General features: G+C 41.7%; 1 protein-coding gene across 1 annotated transcript in view; it reads left to right on the top strand.

The window, feature by feature from the left end:
- Positions 1 to 895: 895 nt before the first annotated feature.
- The window catches only part of CAMTA1 (calmodulin binding transcription activator 1), an 833,035-nt gene continuing 807,646 nt past the window's right edge, over positions 896 to 26,284 (top strand). The window contains exon 1 of the mRNA XM_039508612.1: positions 896 to 1,187. Within this exon, the coding sequence (XP_039364546.1) occupies positions 1,163 to 1,187 (25 nt within the window). The 5' untranslated portion in view covers positions 896 to 1,162. The remainder of the gene's footprint in view (positions 1,188 to 26,284) is intronic.

Below are 26,284 nucleotides of genomic sequence, written 5' to 3' on the forward strand. Positions count from 1 at the left end.
GGGCCGGCGGAGGCGGGTACGCGGGGTCCGGCGGCGGGTGTAGGCGGGGATGCGGCTAAAGCCGGGGGACTTACCGTATTGTCCCGATTGTAGGCCGCACCCCTATTTTAAAGCTTTACATGGGGGGGGGGGGAAGTGCGGCCTATACTCGGGACAATACGGTACTTAGTCCTGCCTGGAGCGGGGGCCAGGCCTCCACGACTGCTCCAGAGCCCTTGTGGGCCTGGCTTGCTAGCCAGCTGCGCAGGGAACCGCCATGTTCAGAACAGCTCCACGTGCCCCCGAGCGCTCTCCAGGCAGGACCCCCCCCCGCGTCTCCAGGGTGCCTCGCCCCTAGCAACAGCCAACCTCAGCAGCCATTTTGTCCCCCCGCCCCCACCCGGTCAGCGCGGCCCTAAGCGAGCCCGGGTAACCCCGAGCGCTGGCGGGAGGCAGGGCCAGGCTCCGCGGGGGGGGGCAGCGAATCGCCAGCCCGGGGCAGCGCGGCCGGGCCCGCGAGCACAGCGACGCCTCCGCCTCAGCGCGCCACGGCCAGAACAAGCCGCGCCCCTTGGACTCGCCAATCAGGGCCTTTGTTTAGGGTTACGCGAGGAGAAGGAGGTGACTGCTTGTGGGAGCCAATAGACAGAGCAGAAAGCCGAGCGACATCTCTCCCCTGGCTCGCCCCTCTCGACTCATTGATTGGCTACAGAGTCTGTCAGTTTAGCGTTATTCGTTTTCTGTTCGCTGGCAGAGCTGTCAGGGTTTTCTGTCCACCATCAGCGCCCGCTTCCTTTTCCCTGTGATTGGCTGATAGAGCTGTCAATTAAACGATTTCGCTGTATGATTGGTTCTGGAAACTGTCAGTTAATGCCTGTTTGCCACTTCAGATCCTCCCTATGACTGGTGAGTGGCTGTAGAACGTGTCAGTGCAGTGTTTCTCCTCACTGATTGGTTTTGCGGGCTGTCAGTAAGGTCCTGTCTCGGGACATGGCCGCCCCCTGTTGTCAGTGATTGGCTGTAGGAAGTGTCAGTTTGGAGGCTCTCCCAATGGGCGGCCCGGGGTGTGTGCGGTGCGCGCGGTGTGGCCGGCCCGGCGGCGGCGGCAGCGGCAGGAGGCGGTGGCGCGCGCCTGGATCCCGGTCGCGAGGAGGCGGAGGAGGATGTGGCGCGCGGAGGGGAAATGGCTGCCGAAAACAAGCCGGAAGGTGAGAGCGCGGCCGGGCCGGGCCGGGCCGTCCCCTCAGCCCGGCGGGGAACCGGGCGCACCCGCAGGGCAGGCTCCCCGCGCCGCGGGCCGGGCCGCGCAGCCCCGCGCCAGAAAGTTTGGCTGTGCCGGGCGGAGGGGGGCGCGGCCCGGTTCGGCCGCGACGGGCGCCCCCGCGGGGCGGGGCAGGGTACCGGCCTCCCCAGCCCGGCGAGGGGCAGCGCAGGGCCCCGGCCTCTGCCGTGAGGGGAGCGAGTCACGGGGACACCCACCTCTTGTGCGACTGGTGAGGGAAGGGCACCGCACCCCCCCCTCCGCCATTGGGCCGGGAGCCCCCCGCCGCGGGCACCCGTCCGTCCCCGGGCCTCCCCTGCGCCATGGGGGGAGGGGCGGCCACGGGCACCCCATCCCCCACACCTCCCCTCCGCTCCCTGGGGGGTGCCCACGGGTACCCCATCCCCCACTCCTCCCCTCCGCTCCCGGGGGGTGGGGGGTGCCCACGGGTACCCCATCCCCCACTCCTCCCCTCCGCTCCCTGGGGGTGGGGGGTGCCCACGGGTACCCCATCCCCCACTCCTCCCCTCCGCTCCCTGGGGGTGGGGGGTGCCCACGGGTACCCCATCCCCCACTCCTCCCCTCCGCTCCCTGGGGGTGGGGGGTGCCCACGGGTACCCCATCCCCCACTCCTCCCCTCCGCTCCCTGGGGGTGGGGGGTGCCCACGGGTACCCCATCCCCCACTCCTCCCCTCGGCTCCCTGGGGGGTGCCCACGGGTACCCCATCCCCCACTCCTCCCCTCGGCTCCCTGGGGGTGGGGGGTGGCCAGGGGCACCCCATCCCCCACTCCTCCCCTCCGCTCCCTGGGGGGGGGTGCCCACGGGTACCCCATCCCCCACTCCTCCCCTCCCTGGGGGTGGGGGGTGCCCACGGGTACCCCATCCCCCATTCCTCCCCTCCGCTCCCTGGGGGTGGGGGGTGCCCACGGGTACCCCATCCCTCCTCTCTGCTCCCTGGGGGTGGGGGGTGGCCAGGGGTACCCCATCCCCCTCTTCTTCCCTCCGCTCCCTGGGGGTGGCCAGGGGTACTCCATCCCCCTCTCCTTCCCTCTGTTCCATAGGGGGGGTGGCTAGGGGTACCCCATCCCCCACTCCTCCTCTCTGCTACATAGGGGGGGTGCCCATGGGTATCCCATCCCCCATTCCTTCTCTCTGCTTCATAGGGGGGGTGCCCATGGGTATCCGATCCCCCACTCCTTTCCACTCCCTGGGGGTGGGGGGGTAGCCAGGGGTATCCCGTTCCCCTCTCCTCCCCTCCGCTCCATGGGGGGGTGGCCAGGGGTACCCCATCCCCCTGTCCTCCCCTCTGCTCCATGGGGGGGGGGTGGCCAGGGGTACCCCATCCCCCACTTCTCCCCTCCGCTTCATGGGGGGGTGGCCAGGGGTTCCCTGTCCCCCACGTCTCCTCTCCACTCCATGGGGGTGGGGGGTTCCCACGGGTACCCCGTCCCCCACTCCTCTCCTCTGCTCCCTGGGGGGGTGGCCATGGGTACCCCATTCCTCCCCTCTGCTCCATGGGGGGGTGGCCACGGGTACCCCGTCCCCCACTCCTCTTCTCCGTGCCATGGGGGGGCCGGCCAGGGGCACCCCATCCCCCACTCCTCTCTTCCACGCCATGGGGGGGGCCGGCCAGGCACTCAATCCCCCACCCCCTCACCATGCAGAAGAGGATGGGCTGTGGATACCCTAGCTGTATCCTCACCCCTGTTTCCCTACGATGGGGGAAATCTTTGTGTAATAAACAATAATAATGTACATTCCCTGCCCTCTTTGAGGAGAGATTCTTGGGAAAGCATGTGTCCACCCATCCCGGACAGGGCATGTGTACCACTTCACTATGAGCGAGCGGATGGCCATACAGAATGAACTTCCTCACTTCACCATGTGAAAAGGTGTGGGATGCAGGTTCCACCACCATGGGGGAAGACTAGCTGGGCATCCTAAGCCCCACAGTGGGGGGAAGTGCAGAGCAGCATTTGCTCCCAGCCCCGTGTGAGAAGATGACAGGCAATATATATGAGGCCCATGTAGGAAGGGGAGGATAGGGCAGGCACAGCTCCTGTTTCGGGTGCAAAAGAGAATGTGCACATGTATGCCCAGCCCTTCCCATGTACAGGGGTATGTACATGTGCCCTCCATTTGGGCCAAATAACAGGGCATGCGTTTGTGTGGCAAAGGGCAGGTCATGCATATGTATATGTACACCTTCCTGTTTGGGTGAGGGACTTAGTTATGTTTTAACTATTTATTAAAATTAACCAATTCAAGTCTACTTATTTATGCACATAACTGGCTTATATTAATGCGTTTTATTGTTGCTGTTTTCCTCTTCTTCTCTTCCCTGATCCTTATCATTGTGTGTTTCATCTTCTGTTTTACCTTTTATTGTACTCCTTGGGGTGGGAACTGTGTTTTTACTCTTTTCAGTACCGGTCACAGTGAGGCCCTAATTAAGGAGCTACTCTAATATAAATACTAAATAATCTGAGCATGTTTGTGCTTGGTAGTATCTGCTGATGGGAATGATATGGCATTTGGAAGGAACTTTCCTTCCAATCCCACCAATTGATATTGTATGTGCACACTCATTACACCCCCTCTCTAGGCAAGGTATAGCATTTCGGCCCTCAAGGGGATGGCCAAGTATGATGTGGTCAGTTCTCCACAATGTGGAGGGCAGGCCAATTACTGTTGGTGCATGTAAAGAAATGGTCATGGCATGTGTACACTTTTTGAGGAAAAAGCTGATCGCCATATGGAGATGGGTCAGGACGTGTACTCCTGTCATGAGTTACAAGTCCTTTAGAGCAGTGACAACTGTTTATTTGTGCTTTGCTTCTCATAATGTGGCCCTGCTCCCAGTTGGGACATCTGGGAGCTATCATAATATGCATAGCAATAATGGTGCTCACCTTATGGGAAGGGGCAGGGTGTGTGCTGCTCATGGGATGTAGAAGGCAGATGCTGTCCCTATGTTGTATAGTCCATGGGGAGGAGTCAGCAGATCATACACTCTTTTCTCACTGAATGATGAAGGTTACCCAGTGGAATGAAAAGAGCAACTGTAGGAGGACCCTCCCATGTGAAAAGTGGTGCATCTCCCCTTACGCAAGTGCATGCACATTCTTCCCCCCCCACACACACTTTGTACTCCACCCCTAGGGGGAAGGGACACCAGAAGTACTGCAATTCTTGTCCCCAGAAGTACTGCAATTAAAAGTGACTATATGATTGCTGAGAGGGTGAATATGTTCTCTGTACTGAATATACATTCTCTGTATATGTTATTACTTATGTACACATATGCACATGAGTTGGGGGTGCATGAACCCTTTCTAAACTTTTAATATGTTCTTAATACACCCCACTCCATAGCAGGAGATTGTCATGTGCACTCTCCTTTCCAGCACAAGCAACTAAGAACAAAAATGCACATTCTCCTCCAATAACTCGCATAATGAGTTGCGTGCATAGACCTTTACTGAGTAAAGCCCCGTGATGAGAGGAGAGCATGCTGACTACACACCCTGAGGAGTAGTTTACATGCTTTTCCCCAGCACTGTTTAAAAAATGATGGTAAAGTCAATACATAGAAATCAAATAAATATGTCACTCTTTTGGTTAATTAGGAAAGATAAATAACCTGGTTTTTGGGGATGCCAAATAGATAATTACATTTTTAGGAATTGGAACAGTTTAACTATTTTGTGAAAGGCGCTAGTGAAAAGGTATGCTGTCCAAGTTCCAGTCCTTTGGAAGGATTGTCTGTCCTGTCAGGTTTAGAGCTTCTGTTGTTTTATTATAGGAGCAAGCCAATAGGGGGTGATGAAAAGAAGTGGGCAAAGAGTGTGAATCCATAGAGTAGGAGGGGAAATATATTGGGCATAGGGAGAGACATGACAGTTATGATCTCTCTATTTCAGAGGGTATATTTTGAGAGAAAATAAAAAAGGGTTCAATAATACAATATTTCTGTATTGTCACATTTTTTAGGTTGTAGATTTATGCAAAGACAACTTAATTTTGCTATTGGATACCCCAAAAGAGATTGAAAGTTATGTGGATAACATAAAATAGTAGTTAACTTCATACTTAGTTTCTTTTTGAAATTATTTTAGAAAAAACACACAGTATATTTTACATATGAAGGAAAGAGTTAAAGCATACAACTCTTTAGCTCAAAGTTGTTCTATATAATACGTTGTTGAAAAACAGAAGATCCAAGATAAGGATTTTTTTATTGCATATCCACAAGGGGGTAGTGATGTACTGTCTAAGATATTTGTAGTAGAAGTGCTAGATAATCTTTTTTTTGAAATACTTTAGATTTACAGATAAAGGTGGTGTATTTGCATTTTAACTTAATAAGATCTTCTTTTAAAAATGTTTATTGGCAAAATTCTTGAGTTTAACATGCTGCTTTTACATTTTGGAAAAATAACCATTTATTACTTTTGAATGGTGGAATGCACTTCCCACTACTGTGATTTACATATGCATATGTGATTGCCAGGATTTGAGTTCTAAATCAAAAGTGATTTTTTGATGTATAGTAATTTAAAATGTTGAGAAATACAAGCTGGAAGTTGGATCAAGCTGGTAACGGGCTCTGTGAAGTTGGTGCTGTGTTTCTAGATAAATTCATTGTGGATAGACCAATCAATGGCTATCAGCCAGGATGGGCAGGGATAGTGTCCCTAGCTTCTGTTCGCCCATTCCTAGCTTCTGGCAACAGGGGATGGATCACTTGATGATTACCTGTTCTGTTCATTCCCTCTGAAGCACCTGGCATTGGCCACTGTCAGAAGTCAGGATAGTGGGCTAGGTGGACCCTTGGTCTGACCCAGTATAGCTATTCTTATGTTAGGTGTAGAATGTGAACACCTTACATAAAAAGCCTTAAAGAGACAGCTCAGAGTAAATTCATGTGAGCAGGTTTTTTTTTCCTGTTTTTTTTTCATTGCATAGGTTTGTCAAAAACAGTTTCATGACATATTTGATACCAAATTGTAATGTAATTGATCCACAGTGCCCAGAGAAGGAAAATAAATAGTGGTGTTGCTAAAGCAGTATAATTTATTATTTAATATTGTAGGAACCAAAGACATCAAGAAGATTAGGGCTGATTGTGCTAGGAGCTGTACAGATATACTACTGTTCTTCTGTGACAGAACAATGACTGGTAATCCAGGTAGGGGCCTCCATTTTGCAGGGGAGGAAAGAGAAAAATAGTTAGTTTATTTACCATTACGGGAAATAACAGGTTACAGCTTTCTTCCAAAGTGTAATATAAAACATTACATTTACTGTATCTAACTTAAACTTAATACCTGATAATATAAATTAAAATAATTTCATAAACCCTGCTGATTTGAGGCTATGGACAAAGTATATGCTTTGTGTTCAAGTCTACCTTGAGGAGACAGTGGTAAATACTCTTTACTTCATCACTTCTGACTCCTTAGTGCTCCCTTTTCCCTGAGGAAAGTTGTCTTTATCTCTTTCAATAAATCTTAGCTAACTTAATGCATGTCTTCTGGAATATTTTTTCGTTATATGCTACTGTAGCTTGGATTACTAACTTTTTGCTCTTTGTGTGTGCAGTACCTGGCACAATGGAGCCTCAATACACTACTGCAACATAAATATTAAATTACATAATATGTAAAATGAATAGGAGTATGTTGTTAGCTTAATCTTTCATTAATCTTTTTTGATGCTCCTGAATTCATAACTTCTATCTGGTGTGCTGTGATCTAGAATAGACTGGGCTTTATTCTTTTCTCACTTACACTGGTGTAGATGATTAAGTCCACAGAAATAATAAAATCTAAACAATGTAAAACTGATGTAAATGAGAGGCGAATCAGACTCTATATCTTGCCTTGAATATTAGAATTTCCTGTTTAGTAACCTTTAATTCATTTGTCCCCTTTCCCTTCAAGATTTTGTGTGGGTGTGTAGTAACATTTTTCCCACATATCCTGGTTTTAGTATTGAGAGTATGTAATAGGTTTAGTAATTTCATATAGGTTAATAGTCATTAACCTTAAAGCTGCTGGAATGAATTGGGTTTTCATCTTGTCTGTCTAGTGTGACTTTTTATTGTGTTTAATACAGATATCTTCTTTAATTTCTTATAGGCTGTTAAAATCTCTGTTGAGATGAATGACCCACAAGGTCACTCATTCTTATAACTTACTACTGCGTTAAGAGCTATTGTAAATATCCTCTTTCATGTCTCATATTTGAACTTTTCGATTTTGATGTTGAAAATGAATGCCTTTCTTTAGTCTATATTATGCTGGTTAACTCCTATATCTGAGTATATATAATTTAAGGTGAACTGAGAATTCCATTCCAGGAACCCAGATGATTGTTAGTTAGTCAACAATTTGTGTACTTCTAACAGCAACTGTACATTGTAATTCAGTGACTTGACCTACTTCTGTAATACATTTTTAAGGAGTCAAGGTATGAAAAGTTAATTTATTAAATGCCTGAAATTTAAACTCTGCCTTTCAAAAGTTTAAATGTGAGTCATTTAAAAACACAGTTGTACGAAGACAATTATTACAGCAGTGGTGCTGGTAACCTGAGTATAGAACCCAAGTCTTAGTCCCTTCTTTAACCTTTAAAATGATTTTTAATTATATATATTGAATTAGTTGTGTCTGAAATAAGCTCTGTTGACAGCCCTGGTGACTGAAATCCATTTCTGTACCACAGCACTGGTACAGCATCAGTATTACAAGCTTCTCCACACTGTGCTAACTTGAAAGGGACCCTCCTGTGAAGATCAGAGGGCAATTCACTCTATAGACCTCTTCTCATTCAGTTTTCCCTTGAGACTGATAGTAAGAATGGGACTGATGTGCAATTAGCTCATGTTAGTAGTGAAAGAATGTTATCATCTGATAGCCCTTTGGAAGTGTACAATCGTCCACATCTGAAAACAATCACCGTGGACATGCTTGTTAGTAAAAGAGAGGACACTGGTTGCCTTGGCATGGAAACTGAAGAGCCCTCTGATTCACAGATGTATTGTTTCTGGGACAGGATTGAAGTATGCTGGAAGGGTGTGATCAGAATTCACTAGGTGCTTTGGTAATACAAATAATAAATAATAACATATTACAACTGCTTCCTGTGCTGTCTCTCTCCTATCGTTAAATGGAGAACTTGAGTCTCTAGAATGTTAACATGGCACCTTCAACCAGCACTGAATTCACTTTTTAAAAAAAAACAAAAAACAGAAAACTGACAGCAAAACAAATATGTTTCTTTGTATTTGGTTATTCTTCTGAATAGTTGAGGAAATGCAGTAGAACACTGGCTGTGTGTTAAATTTATCTGGCCTGTTATTAAAACTAGTATTCTGACTCCTTGTCCCAGTTCAGTTATATTATCAAGGTGGTGATTATTGATTTTATAGCTATTAATTCAGGCAGGATCAGTAAATATGATTGTGATGGAGATGTTATACTAGACAAAGTAACTCTTAGAATACTGTTACTTCCCTTACTGCCAGCTAAATGAATGTTTAGGAGAATGGCTGCTGTAGTCAAAGGGTTTTCGCTTTTGAAATATTTACTATGCAACCTAATATTTATATCAAAACATGAAAACAAAGAAAGAATACAGGGGCAATCAGAATCAGCAGTGTTGTTAACAGGTGGATACAGATGATTGTGGTAAAGGATTTTTTTTTTTTTAAGGCGAGTGTCTTACAGTTTTGAAGTAATTTACTGCCAAATAGTTTCTTATAGTAACTGAACGTTTGCGTAGTAAAATGTAGAATTCTAGTTGGATAGTTACAACCAAGAGGAGAACATCATCACTTGATCTTTCGTTGTTCTAGTATCACTTATTTTGGAATATGTTTATTTTCAATATGTTGAACATTAGTTTTCTGACCAAGTTACCGTATATACTCAATCATAAGCTGGTTCGTTTATAAGCCAACCCCCCCAAGATGGTTAAGTAAAAATAGAAATTTTTTATGACCCATTCATAAGCTGATCCTATAATTCAGGGATCGGCAACCTTTGGCACCAGGGCCATCAGGATAAGCCACTGGCGGACGAGACTGTTTGTTTACCTGGAGCATCCGCAGGCATGGAGGTAAACCTAAGTAAACAAAGTGTCCTGGCATGCCAGTGGCTTACCCTGATGGGCTGGGACAGCACCCGGTGGGGAAATTTAGGAGGGGGGAGGGAGAAGCTGGGGGTCAGGGGAGTAACCCTTGTGACCACCCCCAACATGACCCCATCCCATCTCTTCCCACTGTAGCTGAGGCAGGCCAGGTATATAAGATAATTTTGCAGGCTATAAGATCATATTGTGATTACATTATTAAAAATATATTTCAAATACCTATTTTTAATCTTTGTTAATCCTTTTGAAGTGATGGACACATGAATCTGACTGCCCTGTTGGTGTTGAGATTGGATCATGGATAACAATTACTGTGTTTGCTAGACAGAACTGGTTTTGAATCAGTTGTCATTAAAATATAAATATCTGTTCTTCTGGAAGATCTGTTGATTACCACAATTAATTTAATGATTGTGGGCTGGAGGCTAGCCAGGGTGTCATCGGTGTACGGTCCTGTGCTGTGGAACTTGGGTTTACTGCTAGTCCACTGTAGCTGGTCTCTCAGAGCTTTAGGGCTTGGTGTGAGGCTTGTCTTTTTTCTCATGCCTCTCACACAGGTGGATTGGGAGGATGGCAACCAGTGTGGTAAATAGTCAGTCTTCCAGTGTTAATACTGGTCAATAGGTTACTTAAAATTTCGGAGTATTATTCTGTGTTTAAAGACTGTGGTGGATGCTTTTTGTAAATTTTGAAAACGAAATAAGATTTTGTTCACTGTAATGTTAGGTTACAAAATACTTAGTTCACTCCTGTCCTTGAAAGTATGACACAATGTTTTACTTCTTAAACAAACCTAGTTTATTGTATACTTGTTCATGAATGCTAGGCTGCTGACTTTGATGGGTTTTCGTGTGTTTTCACTTAATTCACAAGATTGCCATCTTTACTTAAAATTAGACTGATGTTCTGAAGGAGTAGAGTTGAGCAGTCAGCTCAGTTCACTCTTTTTACCTCAGTTTTATCTGAATTTCAGTTTACAGTTTAATACTTACTTTGAAATTCAGATAAAATTCTAATATAGAAACTGAACTTCTTTTCTTCTCTTTTTTGTCCCCTTCCCTTTCAGGCTTATTAACCATGTGATTTACAATCCAGGAAGTGAAGTCACTCCACCTCTTCCAAAATATGGAAGACAATTAGAATTTACGTATGGGGACAATTCCTCTCACCCCATACAAAATTAAAGTTAGGCCATGTCTACAGTAGAGAGCTTACAGCTGCATGATTGTCCCGTGCAGCTGTGCTACTGTAAGATTGTTCATGTAGCCACTTTATGCTGATGAGAGAGAGCTCTCCAGTTGACATAATTAAACTACACCCCAACGAGTGGCGGTAGCTATGTTAGTGGGAGAGTGTCTCCTGGTGAAAAAGCGCTGTCCACACGGGTGCTTCTGTCATTGTAACTCGTGTCAGTCAGGGGTGTGTTTTGGTTTTTTTTCTCCACATCCCTAAGTGACGTAAGTTATTCTAACAAAAGTGCTAATGTAGACATAACCTTAGTCTCGTAAGTGAGAATTGCATTGGAGAGGGGAAAAAAAAAACCCTGCTAAGTTCTTCTTATAACTGAAGCTTTCCTATTTTCCTTTTGACCTGCTAGGTGTTAGAGAAGCGTTAACTTAATGTATGTGCTTCTCAGTCACTTCAGGCTGTTAGTTTTAAATATGGCTCTTGTTGAGTGACTTTATATTGTAAGATTTTTGAGATACTGTGAATAGAGCAGATTTAATCAGTTTTTGCTTTAAGGGATAACATCAACTTAAAATTTAGTCTATTTATAAAAGGAGTTAAAAGTAGTTTCAGGTTCTGCATCTGCCCTTGAGTTCTCCATTAAATGTTTGTGGTTTTACAGTCATCTTTTTTTATGTTAAAAATGTTTTTCTTTCCCCTACTACTGTATGAAAGACCACCCAAACAATAGGGGAAACAGATCTATTGATTGTACCAGAAAAACTGACTACAGTAGAACCTCACAGTTATGAACGCCAGAGTTACGAACTGACCAGTCAACCACACACTTCATTTGGAACTGGAAGTTCACAATCAGGCAGCAGCAGAGACCAAAAACAAACAAACAAAAAAAACCCACGCAAATACAGTACAGTACTGTGTTACATGTAAATTACTAAAAAAAAATAAAGGGAAAGCAGTATTTTTCTTCTGCATAGTAAAGTTTCAAAGCTATATTAAGTCAATGCTCAGTTGTAAACTTTTGAAAGAACAACCATAACATTTTGTTCAGAGGTGTTCATAACTCGGAGGCTTTACTGTATTTGCAAAGTGTTCTCAAATGCATAAAATACACTAAAAATTGTTTTTTTCTCAGACCTTGGTTTTATAGTACTTCTACATGTAACTTTTACCAATAGTAGTTAAAAAGTTTTATTTTGAAATTTATCTCTTTGAGATCTGAAACTCTTGACCTCTCTTGGGTGGAGACCTTCATCTCTCTCTCTCCTTCCTGGGGATTTTCCAGGCTCCACAGTTCCCTGTCTACACTCTGAATTTCCCAGAGAATCAGACTGCATAAGCAGGCCTGCGTTGCAGTCTCCTTAGAGGCTATAAACTGTGTAATTGCTCACAGTTAAAAGTTACCACATAGCCCTTTCTAAGCAAGGACATTTATTTTTAAGGTGAAAGTATTAGAGAAAACATATTAAAACAATAAAAGACCCTACACGCATGCTAGTAAGCTTACCAGAGATCATCCAAACCCAAACAAGGGCTCTGGTAGGATTCAGTCCTTCAAACCCCACCAAGTGGGGTGTTGTAGTTCTTTTCTGTTTTGTTTTTGAGGTCACAAGTTTATAACACCTGTTCAGAAGAACCCTCATGAACTGTGCATTGTTTTGTTTATGCAGTTTGGGCCTTTGATCTTTTCCGTATGAAACAGGTGATTGGCAGACAAAGATCCCCTCCTCAAGCTGAAGGTTCAAAAGGCTGACTTGTATCCTCCCCCTCTGGCTATGCATTTGCTTACTCCTCCCCTAGAGATGTCCCAGGAAACCCACTTAACTTTATTCCATAAGTACATTCTTGTGTGTCACATCGTTTCAGATGTTCCTTTGAAGCTCATGACACTTCCCAGTGTTTACCTTGGTCATGTCTCCCCCAGTGGAAGTCAAATACAATTCCTTGATACATAAACTTTCCATTTTTTTTATACAATGGACTCCAAAGCTACTTGAACTTAATTCAGTAAGGTTTTTCACAGATATTGCAAGAAATTGCCCTGGATGTCACAGAATACATTGTGAAATATTGTGGCTACAGGTTTTTTCAGTCAGTCTTTTGTTTTCAGTGTTTTTCTGTTTAAATTAAGAGTGCCTTCTGTTCAACATATTTTATTTTCTTTTTTTTCTCAACTCTGCCTCACTCATCCTGTTTTCTTTTTCCTTCTCCTTCTTTTCCGTTCCTTCATCCTCCTTGTTGTGCATCTGCACTAAATTTAAAACATTTAGGGATGCCTATTGAGATTATACTCTTCATTGCAAACTCTTCGAGTTCTGTTCCTGAAGCACTACTTGAGAAACCACTCCTCTCCCAACTCAGTATGCATATGCCAAGGGTTTATTGGGGAAAACCTGTGGCATTGGAAGATCAAAAGCAACACTGTATTTATTAATGGGGAGTTGATGCCTTTCACCTTCTTGTCCTTGAATGGATAACTACACTTTTCTCTCCTGATGGATTCTCCATTCAGATTGCTGAATCTGGAGTCTCTGTTTATTCACAGAGGAATTATTGACTAGTGATTACAGTATAGGACTTGGAGTTATGAGAATAGATTTTCCTGAGTGACAAAAGGAAAAAACGCATTTTGTTTTTTGTAGAGATTAGGTCCATCTTGCCCATTATCCTGTCTCCCCTCAGTGACCAATGCCAGGTGCTTCAGAGGGAATGAAATAGAACAGGGCAATCATTGAGTGATCCATCCCCTGTTGTCTACTCCCAGCTTCTGGGCAGTCAAAGGCTAGGGACACTCTGAGCATGGAGTTGTATCCCTGACCATCTTGGCTAATAGTAATTGATGGACCTATCTTCCGTGAACTTATCTAATTCTTTTTTGAATCCAGTTATACTTTTGACCTTCACAACATCATCTAGCAATGAGTTCCACAGGTTGACCATGTGTTGTGTGGAGTAGTACTTTTGTTTCTTTTAAACTTGCTGCCTATTAATTTCATTGGGTGCCCCCTAGTTCTTGTTATGTGAAGGCGTAAATATTGTTTCTTGTTCACTTTGTCCATACTGTTCATAATTTATAGACCTCTATCCTATCCCCCATTTGTTGTCTATTTTCCAAGCTGAAAAGTCCCATTCTTTATAATCTCTCATAAGGAAGCTGTTCTGTATCTTTAATCATCTTTGTTGCCCTTCTCTGTATCTTTTCCAATTCTAATGTCTTTTTTTAAGATGCAGTGATCAGAACTGCGCACAGTATTCAAGATGTGAGCATGCAATGGATTTATATATTGGAGTTCTGATATTTACTGTCTTATCTATCTCTTTCCTAGTGGTTCCTAACATTTTGTTAGCTTTTTTGACTGCTGCTGTACATTGAGCAGATGTGGGGGATATGATAGAGGTATATAAAATTATGAGTGATGTGGAGAAAGTAGATAAGGAAAAGTTATTTATTTATGCCCATAATACAAGAACTAGGGGCCACCAAATGAAAATAATGGACAGCAGGTTTAAAACAAATAAAAGGAAGTTCTTGACACAGCGCACAGTCAGTTTGTGGAACTCCTTGCCTGAGGAAGTTGTGAAGGCTAGGACTATAACAGGGTTTAAAAGAGAAGTGGATAAATTCATGGAGGTTGGGTAAGGATTGGTGTTCCTAGCCTCTGTTTGTCAGAGGGTGGAGATGGCTGGCAGGAGAGAGATCACTTGATGATTACCTGTTAGGTTCACTCCCTCTGGGGCACCCTGCATTGGCCACTGTTGGTAGACAGGATACTGGGCTAGATGGACCATTGGTCTGACCCAGTACGGCCGTTCTTATGTTTTCAGAGAACTATCTACAATGAGTCCAAGATATCTTACTTGAGTAGTAACAGCTAATTTAGATTCCATTATTTTTTGTGTAGATTTGGGATTATGTTTTCCAATGTGCATTATTTTGCATTTATCAACATTGAATTTCATCTGCCATTTTGTTGCCCAGTCACCCAGGTCTGTTTTTAGCATTATTGCTTTTCAGGTTTTTCCTTTCCACTGAGTTTTTGGAATTTTTTTTGCTTAAGTATTTTTATTTGTCCATCATGTTATTTTTTTACCCATGCTTTCAATCTTACTAACTTGCTTTGCAATATTCTTTTTCAATGGTATTTTGCTGTTTTTGTCTTTAGAGCCATCTAAAAATCCATGTAATGTACTTTTTAACTTCTAGGTCATTATTCATTTCAGGGATAGGACAAATGGAAGGTAGTAACTGCAGTCTTAGTTGTCTGGGTTCTGGAGCGTGTTCTGGACTTTGCATAGTTTTAATACAAAGGTTGCCTTGACTTTCAAGGAACTAATTCCTTTAGGGAATTCTGGTGACAAATTATGATGTTAGAACTTCATGGAATTAATTAGATAACTTGACTGTGTCCTTACATTTGAGAGAACTATATGCAGGGCTAAATAAACTCAGAGGCTGGAGTGTTTTTTAGGAAACCAACTTTGCGTTAAAGGTGTTTGCCCATTCATAGGGAGCATTGCAAATTCTTTTGATTACACTGTAATATGCTCTTTCTCTTCTCCTGTCTGTGGCTTTTATTCCGCATATTTCAGAACACTGACTCCCTCTGCTGCTTAGGGAAAGGATTGGTGGCTTCACCCATGAATAATTTTATGCTGTTTTAAATGCTTCAGTGTTTTCCTGTTCTGAAGTTAATGGAAAACTGAATTTGGAGAGGGTATAATAACCTGACCAGTAATCAAGTTGTTGTTAAAGTTGAGATAGTATCTAAAATAATGTAATTTAAAATTAGGGAATGGTTTAACTAAAGGTGGGATTTAAAAAAATAAAATATATTTAGTTAAACTGGTGCAGCTTTGTGCATGGATCAGTTTATATCCATAATTCACAGGTGAAAGTTAAATTGATATGACTGTATACATGTATGTTTGCTGTACTTTACTTCAACTAAATTTGCTTTTAAACCGATTGAAGTTAAACCAGTGCCACTTCTTTGTAAACAGGGCTTATCTATTATGTGTTTGTGGCTTAACCTTCCTCGAGGGCAGGATGTTTGAGAAAAGTGGTTGAATGGGATAACAGAATAAGGGCTTGAGAAACAGAAGTAGCATTTTTGTCAGTATATGGCACTGTCCTTATGAGGACAGTAGCCAGACAGCACAAGGATTTGTGTACTTTCTACCTAAGAAGTAACTTGCAAAATAGATCCCTTTAGCCAGTCAGGATGTGAGGATTTGCCAGAATTCATTTGTGGGTTAGCAGCTGTCCAGCATGTCTGTTCTCGGAGACAATTCCATTTCAGTATAATTCCATTTAACTCACAGTGACCCACCAGTGTGGATTCCAGACTGTGAAAGATTTAAAATAGCTGGAAAAAAATTAAATAAAAGGCTTACTTTGGAACTGATTTGAAATTATCAAAATAGTTTAATGTAATTATTCATTTGTATAGTGGGTGAGCGAGCTTGAGAGAAAAAACCATAAACCTAACACATGCGAAACACATCTGTGCAATCATTTTCCTTTGCACACTTATTTACAAATGGTAAATATTTGCCAAATTATTTGCCTAATTTTTTGTCTATTAAGATTGTGTTCTTTTAGGGCAGAGACCTTATCTTGATACATGTCTTTAAAGCATCAAGCACATTTCTGGCACAATGTAAATAATAAAAATAACCTCTGTTAAAACCACCATTGTCAAACTACTTATCTTACCTGAGTTGTCTGAATATTCTAAAGTAGTCAATGCTTTTTGGTGTCTGACAGGTGATTATTACTTTTGAAAAGTGTTCCTTAATATTTGATGAATAATGTTTCCACTATTGCTTTCCCAAAGAGAGAGTGGGTGCCATGCAGTAGCTGGAGTAAATATTGAGCAACTGAGACCTCTGGGGGCCCAGCTTGAGCCCTGATTTGATCTCCAAGTATGTGCAAAAATAGTTGGTATAATCTATCAACCTTAATAAAAGCTGTTTTATTTCAGGGGGGCAATATCTCTGGACATGTTTACTCAAATGACCTAAATTTTGGATCACTAACTTACCTCACACCCTTATGAGGCACACCAGATTTCAAGGAAATCTGAGTAACCATGTGGAGTTGAGGGAACTAGGAGCGTATTCCTTTAAATAGGAAAAGACAGTTAGCCTTTACTATATCAGAACTGGCGTGCCACCATAAAAAAATAGATCTGGTGGACTGTACCTGGCAACTGCTATCTGAGGGATAAGCTTACTAGCCGGGGAGAAAAATAGTGGGCTGCCTCCCCAAAAATCACACCCCAGCAATTTAAACATAAATTGGTTGTTCATTGCATACTGCATTTAATTGTAAAATGTCTGTCAAATTTCTTTTAAGTAAAATTTGAATAACAAAAAAAATTCTTGCATATATTTCTCAACAAATTTTAACAATATTGGTCAAATGATAGATTTACCAGATAGTATTTGAACAGGTATAAATCTGGTAGAACACCAAGTATTTGTCAAATTATTCTAAGAATATCTATGAAATTGATCCAATGGTATATTAATTAAGTTATTTGACAAGTTGTTACTAGTTATATAGTTTGTTATACCTTCTTACCTTTCTTGTCTTTCACACAAATAGGTCATGGCATGTCTTGTCCTAAACTGTCTTGTCTGTTTCCTTTCTTCCTTCTCTGGCCTTTCACTCCCATCTTTTCTCTCTTTACTCTAGCCCACATTGTACTATACCTTCTCCAATACATTTTCCCTCTCCATTCTACCCTCTCCTTCCTCCCCCCCCCACACACACCACAAAATTTCTCTATCGTATTACTTTTCTATCATATCCTATTAATGTCTTTATCTCTCACCTGGCCACCATAGGGTTTTGCAAGATACCTAGTAACCAGAAGACAAAACATACTCGCCACAGACTGATAGGGATTGGGGCAGACACTGTTTGTGCACAATACCCAGGTGAGAAGCCCCCCCACTTCAAAAGCAGGTCAGGGACTCTCATTTGGCTTGTATGCAGCTGATAATTTTTGAACCACCCAATGCACCACCTCCTACTTCAGAACCTCCAGGCTGCTATGAAAATGAGAGTTTGGGGGGCTCTTCTGTTTTACCCCTTCTCCAGACTCATGGTTACTGAGGTGGGTGTGTATGTATACTTCTTTGTTTTTTTGGCTGCGATATTTATCCATACTCTTACCCACCCTCTCAAAGCCTCCTCCAGTGAACAATGCTGTTGACTTTTCTCTGCTGCTGCTCATAACCTTCCCAAGCAAACAGCCTAATTAAACTGATCTGATTGTTGTGAATTTCACTGCTTCACCAGGTTCTGAGCAGAAATTCTGTAAACTGGCCAAATTTGGTTAGTTTTGGCATTACCACAGCATAGGAAAACTGAGCAGCAGCAGAGGTAGTGGAACAGTTTGTCTGCAGACTTAAGAAGGCAGTGTTACGTCAGTTACACTCGTTCATGTTTGGAACATTATCTTTGCAATCGGAAGGACTACAGATTTAATTGTTTAAAAATAAAAGCTTAGTTTCTGGAGATCCTGATGGTATTCACCCTGGAAAGCTTCCTACTTGTCCTGGGTGATTTAGCAAGTAGACTTTTTAAGCCTGTATGTTGGTGTCCAGGGTTATCAGTTATATTTATTAGCAGTACATATTCTGCAAAAGTTAAAAATAAGTAAAATAGCTTTTAAAAAAAAGCAGGTTTAAATATATGAACTTATTATGCCTATTTATATGATTATATCTTTTTACCTTGCGAAATACTAATGCTGTGAAATATCTTGATAGGTGGTTAGATTATCTGCAATAGATCTGAAAATAGTTTGCTCAGAAAAGGTAACCTTGGTGTTACATGAGGCCAGTTTGCTTTTTATAAGGGGCTATTTCTTTGATGGATGTGGTTTAAATATAGAAACTGTTGTATCAACATGGCATCCAACATATGTATGCAGTCAAATAAACCCTTTATTTCCATCTTTTATAAACAGTGTATTTCTTTTCTGTTCCCCAGCCCTTCAGTGTGTTAAGGGCAGACACAGTTATTACAGCAGTTATTCAGCTCTTCACATGTTTTTTATTTTTGTGATTATGTTTAAGACCCTGTCACCTGTTTCAAATTTAAACAATAACCTTATGTTTCAAGGAGCTAAACATAAAGCTGATAAGTGTTGTTTTAATTGTATTATTTGATACCAAGTTACTGATCAAATTAGTTACCATGGAAATTTAGCAGTTTGAAACAATTATACTGAGTTTTCAGAAATAACCGCATATAGTGTTAGATATTAACATAATCAATGTGATAGATTTGTGTCCAATAATTTTGTTTTGATTTATCTCAGGACTTCACAATTGGAAGAATGTAGATAGATTTATTTGGGCTTAAAGAAGGCTTCATATCTATAGGGAATTCACAGATTTGAGTCTAAACTAATCCAAATAATTAAAATTTGGATAAATTATATAATAATAATATATGGAGATATACCTATCTCATAGAACTGGAAGGGACCCTGAAAAGTCATTGAGTTCAGCCCCCTGCCTTCACTAGCAGGACCAAGTACTGATTTTGCCCCAAGTCCCTAAGTGGCCCCCTCAAGGATTGCTATCCCTCCCCCCACTGAGCTATCCCTCCCCCCAGTGAGCTATCTCTCCCCATTTACTGTGATTAAATGAAATAATGTTGTAAAATTTTTTCATTCTTTTTATAGTCAGTTTTTTGAAAATCAATGTCAAATGCTCAAAGATTCAGTTTTTAAGGTGAGCTTATTTTTTAAGGTGGGGTCTTCAGAAGATCCTGAAAGATTTATAACCACACATCCAACTGAGCATCAATGGGATTTGTGCTCCTAAATACTGTAGGAAATCCTCTGAAAATCCCTCAGTGTTATAGTGGTTCCAACACATAAAAACATTAACAGACTTTATGGGTTATTTTTCTTGTGAAGAAATATGAAATATTAATTTTTTAAGTCAGGAGGGATAGCTCAGAGGTTTGAGCATTGGCCTGCTAAACCCAGGGTTGAGAGTTCAATTCTTGAGGGGACCACCTAGGGATCTGGGGCAAAATCAGTACTTGGTCCTGCTAGTGAAGGCAGGGGGCTGTATTCGATGACCTTTCAGGGTCCCTTCCAGTTCTATGAGATAGGTATATCTTCATATATTAATTAATATGTCAACAACTGCTAATTACTTCAAACAGCAATGGTTAGATTTACCTTCACGTATACCTAAGTACTGTTACACTGATGGAAACTTCTGCAAGAATCGCTTTCTAGATAAATAAGGTTTCAGTTTTATTCTAAAGACACCCATCCAAAAATCTGGATGCTCTTTACATACATTTAAATACACAAATATGGTGATTAAATTTTATAGCAATGTTCAATTTTTGATATATGTTAAACAGCTTGTTTGCAAAATTTTCACTCCTTTTGCCTTCATACTGAGGTCCAGTTTTGAAAATGATCTTCTTTAAATTATATTTATTACTAGTTGAAAATTAGGTTTATAAAACTGATATATTTGTGAGTTTTATAGGCTTATCCTGTTAATTTTTGTATAGTATAGAACTGTAAGCAATTCAGGAGTTGATCAACACGTATCCACCTGTTTTTGTATTCTGAAATTACACGTTGCACTGCAAACTCTGGCAGTTAAATTGTCTAGAGTTCCATATCCACCTTCTGGATCACAGACAATTTAAGAACCAGTAAAAAAGATGTGTTGGGGAGGCGGGGGGGATAGTAGGAGAGAGGCTTATTGTGATTTGCTATTGTGTGCTTTAAAGTTTTATGATCCATGTTGCCTCCCTTGGGAGGATGAAGTGCAAGGAGCATGAATGAGCCCATAAAATTGCAAAGGGTTTATGGTGTATAATTAATACAGAACTTTCTATGAACTTCATATTAGTTTCACTTGGGCTTTTTTCTCACTAACAAATATTTTTTTGAACGAAGATTGTTTATAGAATTCAAATGTGCTGATTTTCTTATTGAATCATAACAAGAACTTGTAGGCTGTTTTGTTTTAGTATATTTTCTTAGTTTTCTATAGAGGCTTTGTGTCTTAGGTTTTTGAGCAGTGGCCAGGTCTATACTAGGCGGCAAAAAAACTTTGTCAGTATAACTGCATCTAATACTGGGACGGTTGGCTGGAGTAAAAAATCATATCTTTGACTGGAAAAAATATGATCCCAGTACGAACGCATGCTGTATGGGGCAAAATTGTCTGGTGAAGCTTAACCGTCACTCTGGGAATTCTCTCTGTGCCATGAACTCTGAATTTGGGCTGATGATCACTTACTTGTGTCTCATTTCCTAATCTGTAAAAAAGGGGATATATGCTTACTTCATACTGGTGGTGTTTCACTCGAGTTAACATTTGTGAAGTATTTTGAAGATGTAAAGCAATATAGAAGTGTTGAATGTATCAGTAGCAATTTCATATTTAATAAATTGTCTGGTATTTGTGTTTTAAATTAGAACAGCAAAAAAATGTTGTTAGAAAGTTTGCAATGCCAAGATGATTGTAAATGAATGAAAAATATTTGCCTGAGCAGTTAGTCACTACTCTTCACTGTTTTCCTCAAATGAATATTAATTCGTCATGAGTCTGACACCTTTTAATAACAGTACTGTTCTGTGTTGCTGCCATTAAAAGTTGTTATGCAATTTAAAATAGTACTTTATGACTAAAGTATTTTACATATCTTACTTTCTTCAGGTGCAACAGAGGTGCATGTTTTGGTGCTACCTTTTAGCTAGCTGTCAGCACTAGAATCCTGGTGCTACAATGCTCCTGAGAAACTAGGTATGATAACACTGAATGCTAGCAGCAGCAACCTGAGACCCAGTGATCCATGGGATAGCCCCTAACAGCAAGGACTGATCTTCGGGGGGTGCTTCATAAGTCTTCATATAGCTCTGATAAAGGGTGGAGAAAATAGCAGATCCTCCAAATATCTTTGTATACAGGGTGGGGGACCAGCAGAAAATGGGGGGGGGGGTTACCTCAGGATGGGATGCAGAGATAAAGTTCTTGACACCTTAAATGACTGCTTTTTGAAGCAGCTGATCCTGGAGCCCAGAAGAGTAGAGACAATTCTTGATTTAATCCTAAATGGAGCACAAGATCTGGTCCAAGAAGTGATTATAGCTGGATCGCTTGGTAATCCATAATATAATTAAATTTAACATCTCTGTGGCAGGGAAAACACCACAGCAGCCAAACACTTGTAGCATTTAATTTCAGAAAGGGGGACTACACAAAAATGAAGAGGTTAGTTAAACAGAAATTAAAAGGTACAGCGCCAAAAGTGAAATCCCTGTAAGCTGCATGGAAACTTTTTAAAAACACCATAATAGTGGCTTAACTTAAATGTATACCCCAAATTAAAAAACAGTAAGAGAACCAAAAAAGTACCACTGTGGCTAAACAACAAAATAAAAGAAGCAGTGAGAGACACAAAAGCATCCTTTAAAAAGTGGAAGTTAAATCCTAGTGAGGAAAATAGAAAGGAGCATAAACTCTGGCAAATGACATGTAAAAATATAATTAGGAAGGCTAAAAAAGAATTTGAAGAATAGCTAGCCAAAGACTTAAAAAGTAATAGCCATTTTTTTTTAAGTACATCAGAAGTGGGAAGCCTACTAAACATCCAGTGGAGCCACAGGAAGATCAAGATGCCAAAGTACTTTATGCAGGGGACTGGACTCAATGACCTCTCGAGGTCCCTTCCAGTCCTAGAATCTATGAATCTATAAAGGAGCGCTCAAGGATGATAAGGCCATTGCAGAGAAATGAAATTAATTATTTGCATCGGTTTTCACGGCTGAGAATGTGAGGGAAATTCCAAACCTGAGCCATTTTTTTTTAGGTGACAAATCTGAGGAACTATCCCAGCTTGAGGTGTCATTGAGGTTTTGGAACAAATTGATAAACTAAACAGTAATAAGTCACCAGGACCGGATGGTTTTCACCCAAGAGTTGTGAAGGAACTCAAATGTGAAATTGCAGAACTACCTAACTGGATAAATTCATGGTGGCTAAGTCCATAAATGGCTATTAGCTAGGATGGGTAAGAATGGTGTCCCTAGCCTCTGTTCGACAGAGGGTGGAGATGGATGGCAGGAGAGAGATCACTTGATCATTGCCTGTTAGGTTCATTCCCTCTGGGGCACCTGGCATTGGCCACTGTCGGTAGACAGATACTGGGCTAGATGGACCTTTGGACTGACCCGGTACGGCCATTCTTATGTTCTGTGTAACCTATCATTTAAATCAGCTTCTGTACCCAAATAACTGGAGGATAGCTAATGTGATGCCAATTTTTAAAAAGGGCACCAGAGGTGATCCTGACAATTACAGGCCAGTAGGCCTGATGTCAGTACCACGTAAAATGGTTGAAACTATAGTAAAGAACAAAATTGTCAGACACATAGATAACATAATTTGTTGGGGAAAAGTCAACAGTCAGTTGCACACATACAAAATGGGAAATGACTGCCTAATGGGAGTACTGCGGAAAGGGATCTGGGGGTCACAGTGGACCACAAGCTAAATATGAGTCAACAGTGTAACACTATTGCGCGCCAAAAAAAAAAAAAGTGAACATCATTCTGGGATGTATTAGCAGGAGTGTTGCACACAAGAAGTAATTATTCTGCTCTATTCTGTGCCGATTAGGCCTCAACTGGAGTATTGTGTCCAGTTCTCGGTGCCACATTTCAGGAAAGATGTGGAGAAATTGGAGAAAGTCCAGAGCAGAGCAACAAAAATTATTAAAGGCCTAGAAAACATGACCTATGAGGGAAGATTGGAAAAAAATTGGTTTGTTTAGTTTAGAAAAGAGAAGACTGAGCGGGGGCATGATAGTTTTCAACTATGTAAAAGGTTGTTACAAGGAGGAGGGAGAAAAATTGTTCTTCTTGATAGGATAGGACAAGAAGCAATGGGTTTAAATTGCAGCAAGGGAGACTTAGGTTGGACATTAGGAAAATCTTCCTAACCTTCAGGGTAGTTAGGCACTGGAATAAATTGCCTAGGGAGTTTGTGGAATCTCTGTCATTGGAGATTTTTAAGAGCAGATTGGACAGACACCTGCCAGGGATGATCTAGATCAGTGGTTCTCAAACTTTTGTACTGGTGACCCCTTTCACATAGCAAGCCTCTGAGTGTGACCCCCCCCCCCCTTACACATTAAAAACACTTTTAAATATATTTAATACTATTATAAATGCTGGAGGCAAAGCAGGGTTTGGGGTGGAGGCTGACAGCTCGTGACCCCCCCCCATGTAATAACCTCATGACCCCCTGAGGGTCCCGACCCCCAGTTTGAGAAACCCTGGTCTAGATAATACTTAGTCCTGCCATGGGTGCAGGGGACTGGACTAGATGACCTCTCAAGGTCCCTTTCAGTTCTATGATTCTGTGGTTTTTGTAAAGGGAAATCATGCCTCACCATTCTACTAGAGAGGGTCAACAAGCATGTGGACAAGGGGGATCTAGTGGATATAGTGTACTTAGATATTCAGAAAGCCTTTGACAAGGTCCCTCACAAAAGGCTCTTAGGCAAGGTTTCTCAAATTAGGGGTTGGGACCTCTCAGGGGGTCGCAAGGGTATTACATGGGGGGGGGGGGTCACGAGCTGTCAGCCCTCCACCCCAAGCCCCGCTTTGCCTCCAGCATTTATAATGGTGTTAAATATGTAAAAAAGTGTTTTTAATTTATAAGGGGGGGGGTCCCACTCAGAGGCTTGCCATGTGAAAGTGGACACCAGTACAAAAGTTAAGAACCAGTGCTCTTAAGCAAAGTAAGCTGTTATGGGATAAGAGGGAAGGTCCTCTCATGAATTGGTAACTGGTTAAAAGATAGGAAACAAAGGGTAAGAATGGAGAGAGATAAATAGTGGTGTCCTCCAGGAGTCTGTACTGGGACAAGTCCTAGTCAACATATTCATAAATGATCTGGAAAAAGGAGTAAACAGTGAGGTGGCAACATTTGCAGATGATACAAACCTACTCAAGATAGCTAAGTCCCAGGCAGACTGCGAAGATCTACAAAAGGATCTTACAAAACTGGGTGACTGGCCAACAAAATGGCAGATGAAATTTAATATTGATAAATGTAAAGTAATGCACATTAGAAAACATAATCCCAATTATACATATACAGTGATGGGGGTCTAAATTATCTGTTACCACTCAGGAAAGAGATCTTGGACTCATTGTAGATGTTTCTCTGAAAACATCCACGCAGTGTGCAACGGCAGCAGTCAAAAAAGCGAACAGAGAGTTGGGAATCATTAAGAAAGGGATTGATAATAAGACAGAAAATATATTGCCTCTATATAAATCCATATTACACTCAGATCTTGAATACTGTGTGCAGATGTGGTTGCCCCATCTCAGAAAAGATATATTGGACTTGGGAAAAAGTTCAGAAAAGGGCAACAAAAATTATTAAGGGTATGGAATGGCTGCCTTATGAGGAGAGATTAATAAAACTGGGACTTCTCAGCTTGGAAAAGAGATGAGTAAGGGCGAATATGATATCGGTCTATAAAATCATGGTGTGGAGAAAGTAAATAAGGAAGTGTTATTTACTCCTTCTCATAACACACAAACTAGGGGTCATCGAATGAAATTACTAGGCAGCAGGTTTAAAACAAACAAAAGGAAGTGTTTTTTCACACAATGCACAGTGGAATCCTTGCCAGAGGATGTTGTGAAGACCAAGACTAACAGGGTTCAGAAAAGAACTAAATAAGTTCATGGAGGATAGGTCCATCAATGGCTATTAGCCAAGATGAGCAGGGATGGTGTCCCTAGCCTCTGTTGCCAGAAGCTGGGAATGGGCGATAGGGGATGGATCACTTGATTACCTATTCTGTTTATTCCCTCTGAGGTATCTGGATTGGCCACTCGCAGAAGACAGGATACTGGGCTAGATGGACATTTTGTCTGACCAAGTATGGTCATTCTTATATACTTATTTTCTTAATGTGGTGCTTTGTTGCTGTCGCAATGTGCTTATGCACAGGTGTAGTAGTACAAAAGAACCTCAGCGTTTTGAACACCAGAGGTATGAACTGAGCATTTGGAACCAGAAGTATGTAATCAGGTAGCAGTGTGCGCGCGCACACACACACGCATCCATCCATCGGCAAACACCGTACAGTATTGTGTTAAATGTAAACTACTAAAAAAAAATAAGGGAAAGTTAAAATTTTTTTTGACAAGGCAAGGAAATTTTCTGTGCTTGTTTTGTTTAAATTAAGATGGTTAAAAGCAGCATTTTTCTTCTCCATAGTAAAGTTTCAAAGCTGTGTTAAGTCAGTGTTCATTTATCAACTTTTGAAAGAACAGCCATAACGTTTTGTTCAGAGTAAGAAACATTTTAGAGTTACGAACACCTTGCAAATGGAAGTTGTTTGTAACTCTGAGGTTCTACTGTACTGATGTTTGCTAGTGCTGAGTGTTAGTGGCATGGTGGTATTGTGACTTTATTTACTTTTAAACTGTGGAGGAATTTTCAGTCCTATAAGAAGTAAATTATCCTCTCTAGGATGCACTTATTGTGCTAGAAATCAAGCCTGAACTTTGGGTATTATTGAGTCACATTCCTCTAACTTTTAGAAAAATCACATTTTGTTGAAGTATGTTAATTGGGTATAGTGTATGTATATAAATCAAGTTAATTAG

This window comes from Mauremys reevesii, linkage group 21, assembly GCF_016161935.1.
Source record: "Mauremys reevesii isolate NIE-2019 linkage group 21, ASM1616193v1, whole genome shotgun sequence".
NCBI lineage: Eukaryota > Metazoa > Chordata > Testudines > Geoemydidae > Mauremys > Mauremys reevesii.